General features: G+C 53.1%; 1 protein-coding gene across 2 annotated transcripts in view; it reads right to left on the bottom strand.

Moving 5' to 3' along the window:
* Window positions 1-654: 654 nt before the first annotated feature.
* PTPRU (protein tyrosine phosphatase receptor type U) overlaps window positions 655-6,000 on the bottom strand; it is a 56,614-nt gene continuing 51,268 nt past the window's right edge. For both annotated transcript variants that reach the window (XM_056509040.1, XM_056509041.1), the window contains 2 exons: window positions 5,559-5,694; window positions 655-3,423 (listed from right to left, as the gene is read on the bottom strand). In XM_056509040.1, the coding sequence (XP_056365015.1) occupies window positions 3,361-3,423; window positions 5,559-5,694 (199 nt within the window). In that variant the 3' untranslated portion in view covers window positions 655-3,360. The remainder of the gene's footprint in view (window positions 3,424-5,558; window positions 5,695-6,000) is intronic.

Raw genomic sequence — 6,000 nt, 5'->3', positions numbered from 1 at the left:
GGAGCAGCTGCTGTCTCTCTCTTCAGAGCAGCCTGAGCCCTCCAGGACAGCCCTGGGACACGGAGCTCAGCCTCAGGGACCCCTGCCAGGGCTGACCCACACCCCCAGAGCCTTCCTAAGGGCAGGACTCGGTTTGGATTTGCGTGATCCCCCTTTTTATTATTTCTCAGTAAAGTGTAATTACTGCTTTCTTCACAAGCCTTAATTAAAGATGAAAAACAATCCTGACAAGTCAATTAGATTTTTTTCCTTGGTCTCCATTAAATTAAGACTCAAGTGTTACTGGAAGTGTTTCATATCACAACACATTTAACTGAAGGCTGCTTCGTAATAAATAAATCACTGAAGACAATGCAGCAACTTTTCCTGAAGGCTCTTCTTACAGCAGGATTTCATTTTCCAGCTGGGAAATCTTGGGTCTTGGGGCTCTTCTCCCTCCTCTTCAGCAATGGGGAAGCTCCACCAGAAGCTGTGAGCAGCCAAACCCTGCCCAGTCTGAGGTCTCCAGGAGGGCAACCCCGTGAGGGCTTTGTAGGAACCTGCAAATCTACTCTCAAAAAGACAGGGCTGAGAGAGAGAGGCTTTTCCTGCACCTCAGGGCTCCCCACATCACAGCTCCCAGCTCAAAGCCAGGAAAGAACTCCAGAGGCCATCACAAATTTGGAACATTTATTTATGCAACTGATTTTCTTAAAAGGAAAGAAAGCCAAAAATAATAATATAATAACAAAATAATAAAAAAAAAACTAGTTAACAACAGCTGGATGTGCGTGGTACAATCCACATCAGACATGTCCCTCCCTCAGTCCCTCAGTCCATCCTCCTCCATGGTGGAGCTGCCTCTTGGTCCCAGGTCCCTTTGGCACCAGCTCTGGGATGCTGCCAGCTTTTAGGATCACTTTGCATATAGACAAAATTGTTCCAATTTGGTGGTTTTTCTTGAGTTTTAATTTTTCCCTTTTTTTTTGTTTTGTTTTTATTAAAAAAAAAAAAAAAACACCACTCCAATCTGTAATACCAATAAACATTATCCATCTTAAGAACAGTATTTATATTTTTATTTATAGATTTCTATATATATATTTCTATGTACAGGATGTCCTTGCCTCGTGTCAGAGGGACATCTCAGTAGGAGTTGGAGATGGGTTGGGTTTTATAGCACTTGGATTTCAAAATCTGCCCTTTGCCAGAGATGCCCTAAAAACCCAGAGACACCCAGCAAGAAGGTATCAAAATAAAATAAAAATGAAAAAAATCTCAACTTTAAAACATATATACAACTCCTCCAGTCTCTGCTGTCTCTGTAGAACTAACTGGGGTTTCAGCTGTCCTCCCTTTCCCCTTTCTGGCAATACTTTACCTGCAGAGCCCTGTGGGACCCTCCCTCCCTCTGGACCACAGGGAGGATGGGGTGGCCCAGGCAGCAGCATCCCTCCAGCTCCCAGGGCTGGACAGCCCCCAAACCATCCCATCCCCAGGGATTTCAGAGGCTCAGCTCAGCCATTTTCATACAAAACCAAACAATTTCTGCACCCAGCATGCAGCACCTTCCCTAGGACAGCGCAGACAGGGCTATGGAGAGATGGGGACTGGGAAGAGGACACCAGTTTATCCCAGTGTGAGTAGTGCTGTAGCCAGGTACTGGTGTTACTGGGCCAGCTGGGGTAAAAAAACCTTTTGGTGACAAGACAGAATGGGCACACAGCAGGTGAGACAGCAGGGATGGAAAGGAAGGAATGATGTCATATAGCCCTTGGAATAAATTATTGTCAGGCTGTGAATTCCTCAGGGAGAAGGTGGGAGAGCCAGGGGTTGGGTGGTGCTGAAATCCCCACCAGCACAGCAGTGGCACACTGCCCCAGGGCAGAGAGGGCAGGGATGGCTCTTCCTGCTCTCCCCCACCCTTGGGAGGTGGATGGAAACATCTGGGTTGTTCCTCCAGCACACAGCTGTGCAGCCTCATGACTCCCTGGGGAGAATTCCCTGGGCAAAGGGATTGCCAGCCCCAGGCAGGCAGGGTGGGAAGCTGCCCCTGCCTGGGGAGGTGGGCTGGAGGGTGGGGGAGCATGGATGGGTGAAGGATGACTGATGGATCAAAGACAGGGCTGCCACATGAGCCTTCAGCACCTGGAGGACAGCTTCCCATCTGCTCTGCTCCACCCCCAGAAGTGATGGTGAAGGTTCTGCCTGGCCCTGAGGACAGACCAACCTCCCCTCAGTGCCCCGGGCAGACCCACACCTGGATGCCTTCCCAAGGCTGTTTATTTTATTATAACCAGGCTGAGAGCAGAATCCCTGTGATTACCACAACATCAGATGGAAAAAGTGCCATTTCACACCCACCTGCAGCAGGATGGAGCTAAAAAGCATCAGGTGCTTCAGCCACCAGCCCTGGTGGCACAGGAGTGTGGGGACCTTCCCCTGTCCAGCACCAGTGCATGGCCATGGCTTAGGCACAGCTCAGCCCAAGACAACACCCTCCAAAACTGATCCTCCCACCCCACCAGGCCCAGCAACAGCCAAGAGCATCAACAGGCAACTGCCCAGGGGTGGAATCCAGACAGGGCTTGGGACAGACCAGAATTTTGAGGATTTTGCTTCAAACGAAGTGATGCACAAGGGAAGGGTTTAAAACAGACCCATGGGCCAGTGCCTGTGGGACAACAGGAGGAATTCACTCCTCCAGATGGAGAGGAAGGTGTGGAGATGCTGGAGAACCATCCCCTCAGGAGCTCTGCAAAAGCACCAGGACGGTCCCTGCCGAGGGACATTGCATGGCCAGTGCCCTCCACCCTCCCATCCCTCATCCCTGCCTGTCCAGGACACACAAAGGGTCAGAACTCACAGAACTAGAACAGGATCAAACTCATGGTGCCAACGGGAAGAAACTCAGGAGCTCCTGGGGGGTCTTTGATCCGGCTCAGAGAAAATCCCACCGAGGGAAAACCTCCGGCTCCTGAGGAGCAGCTTCAATCGCACACACAAAAGAGCAACATCTCGCAGTGCCCATCCTTCCCTGCTGGGAGCAGCCTCAGCTCCCTCTGGCCTCCTGCTCCCGCCCCCGAGCTCTGCAGAGCACGGCAGGGCTGCACCCCGCACACCAAGCCGGCTGTGACCCGAGGAACGGCTGATTTCTGGGATCCAGCACCCGGGCACACCCAGGGCAGGGAGGATGGGCAGCACAGGATGGAGATGGAGAGTGGCCAACACATCTCCACGTCCTTTTGCTTTCTGGATCCAGAGAGTTTCCTGGTGGCTCCTTTGCTGTTTCCCTCCCCAGGCAGGGGCACAGTGTCCAGCTGGAAGGGCAGTTGGCACAGCCCCTGCACGAGCCCTTGCTGCCCCTCTCCTGGCCAGGTGCTATCTGCTCTCCAGGGACTCCAGGTATTCCAGTGCTATGTCGTAGCAGAAATGGTACTGCTCCTGTTTGGAGAGAGAAGAGAGGGTGTTACAATCCCGAGGGAACTATTTCCCAAATCTATCCGTGTCTGAGGAAAAAGCGAGCCAACAGCCCTAAGGGAACACTGGTCAGCCTGTCAGGGCCCCCTGAGGCCACAGCCAGGAAAACTGGCACTCCACTGCTCCTCTCCTGCCAAGGACACCCACTGCTGGGGCAGGGCCATGGTGCCCCCGACCCAACAGCTCTGCAGCACTGAAACCCACTGAAAAACCTCCCCCTGCCCCGAGGGAGGGACCAGCACTGCAACACCCCCTTACTGTGAAAATACCTTTATTCACCACCCCAGGTACAACCAGCACTGGGGGCTCTGCAGCCTCATCACCTCAGTGACTGGCATGTGTCAGCCAAGTGGTGCAGAGCTGTTGGGTCAGAGGTGTCACAATAAAACCTTAGGCAGGAAATCGAGGAGGTTTTGTCTCTGAGCTCAGCAGAGGCTGGAAAAGGGGAGAGCACCCAGACAAATATCCATGGTTGGAGTGGATGGAGATGCCCTGCTCTGGCTGGCAGGACATTCCTTTATCACAAATCCTCTTGCCCAGCAGGAGCAGGCTCTCTCCCCATCTTTTGCTGAGACACCCAGGGATGGTGTCAGCATCCTCTCACCTTCACTCCCCGTCAGCTGCACAAAGGGAAAGCCCAGAGTGACTGACTCCTGGTTTTATAACAAGAATCCCTGAACTGGGGCTTGTGAGGGCAGACTCAGCCACCCCTGCCCTCCTTTCCACCAGCTGTCCCCTGCTCTTGCCCTCCTACAGCTCACAGTACAAAATCCTCGGGACAGCTCTGACCATGGCAGTGCCCATCCCAGGAGATGGTGCTCCAGTGAGCAAAACCAGCCCCAGCAGGGGAAAAACCCCAAACAAATCACGATTTTGGAGCTGCTACAGGGGCTGGGAATGCTCTGGGTGTGGGAGAGGGGAGAGCTCATCTGCCCAGATCCTGGCCACAGGATGGGGATTGGAGCCCCAGCACCAGCATGAAAATCCTGTTATCCCACATGGGTGGGCGGCCACGGGGTCCCAGGTGGGACTTCAAAGTGAGGAGGCTGGGCAGCCCAGATTAAAAGCACATAATGCTTTTTGGATTAAGGAAAGGGATTGTTTCCATTTATCATCCCATAAAGATAACCCCTGGGGCAATCAGAGGGGGAAGAGGCGCAGGCAGCAGGAAGTGCTCTCTGCTGGGCTGAGCTCCTTACACCAGGCACAGATCTGGCCTCCTGGTGACTCTGGAGATTGAGATTCCCAGAATAGCCAGCTCAGGTTCATTTGAGGCAGGAGGAGGCTTGTGTCCTGATGGGAAATGTTGCCTTTTTTAATACCCTGCAATTTAGCCCAATGGGTCTGGTGGCTTCATGCTTGTCACATCATCTTTCCTTAATCTGCATCCCTCCCCCTGCTCCCCTCTCCCCTCCCTCACCTTCTCCTCTGCTTTTAATTCCTAATGCAAATCACATCCCCTCCTCAAAACCATTTCATTTTGCAATTTAGAGATTTTATAATCCAAATGGGGCAAACATTTCCAGCTGACTTGCTTTTAAACATAGTGAGGCACCTGGATCCCTCCACCACGGGGACAGACATGAGCCCACTCCCTCCGTTGCATCATTTGAGGCCTGAATTAGGGCAAGGGCTTTTTGCCCTGACCTGCTGCCAGCTCCAGCCTCCTCCTCAGGACACATCACTCCATTGCAGCTCCCAGCAGTTTGTCCACCCATTCACTTCACTCCAGGAGCTCATTCCCTTTTGTATTTCCGACAGGAATTTATCTGATTCCACACCAGCGCTGCTCCCAACACCACAAACCTTCCAAAGAAAGGCAGCTGCATCCTGAGGATTAACATGACTCTGCTTTATACCTCCTGGGGAGGATTTCCAACAGCCCCAGCACTGACTCTGAGGCATGGCAGGATGAAGACAAGCCCAAGCTGCTTTGAAGAGCTGCCCCACTTCCAGCCCATCCCAGCACAGTGCTGGTGTGAAGACACCCATGGAGCTCATCACAATTTGGAGTGGAAAGGAGTGCTCTGGGGGGTGAGCATCCCCAGCACCTCTCCTGTGAGCCAGGCTGGGGTGGACAGGGAGGGTCTGGTGCTCACCAAGGTCTCCACCATGTTTGGTTTGTAGTTGCGGAGGGTCTTGGCAGCGAAGAAAACATCTGCCATGTTGTGACACTTGATCATCTCCAGGATCATGGTGGAGGCACAGAAGGTGCCACTCCGGCCTCCTCCGTTCCTGGTGGGACAAACACACACGTCAGGGAGAGAAGGTGGCATCAGAGCACATTCCTGCTCCCTCCAAGTCTCCCTTTCTCTGTCCAGCCCTACATCCCAGGGGATATCCCAGAGCTTGTACCTGTATCAGGGGACCTGAACCTGCCCCGTGGGGTGGCAGGACAAGGATCCTGCCCTCCAACCCTCACAAGAGCATGAAAACTCCTTTTGGGATCACCAAGGCTGGATCTTGGACATTTGGGCTCAGCTCCCAGCCCTGCCATGGATCAACTCCTGTGACCTTAGGGAAGCTGCGTGTCCCCCCTGC

This window comes from Oenanthe melanoleuca, chromosome 23, assembly GCF_029582105.1.
Source record: "Oenanthe melanoleuca isolate GR-GAL-2019-014 chromosome 23, OMel1.0, whole genome shotgun sequence".
NCBI classification, from domain to species: domain Eukaryota; kingdom Metazoa; phylum Chordata; class Aves; order Passeriformes; family Muscicapidae; genus Oenanthe; species Oenanthe melanoleuca.
This window is presented reverse-complemented; position numbering and strand designations above follow the sequence as displayed.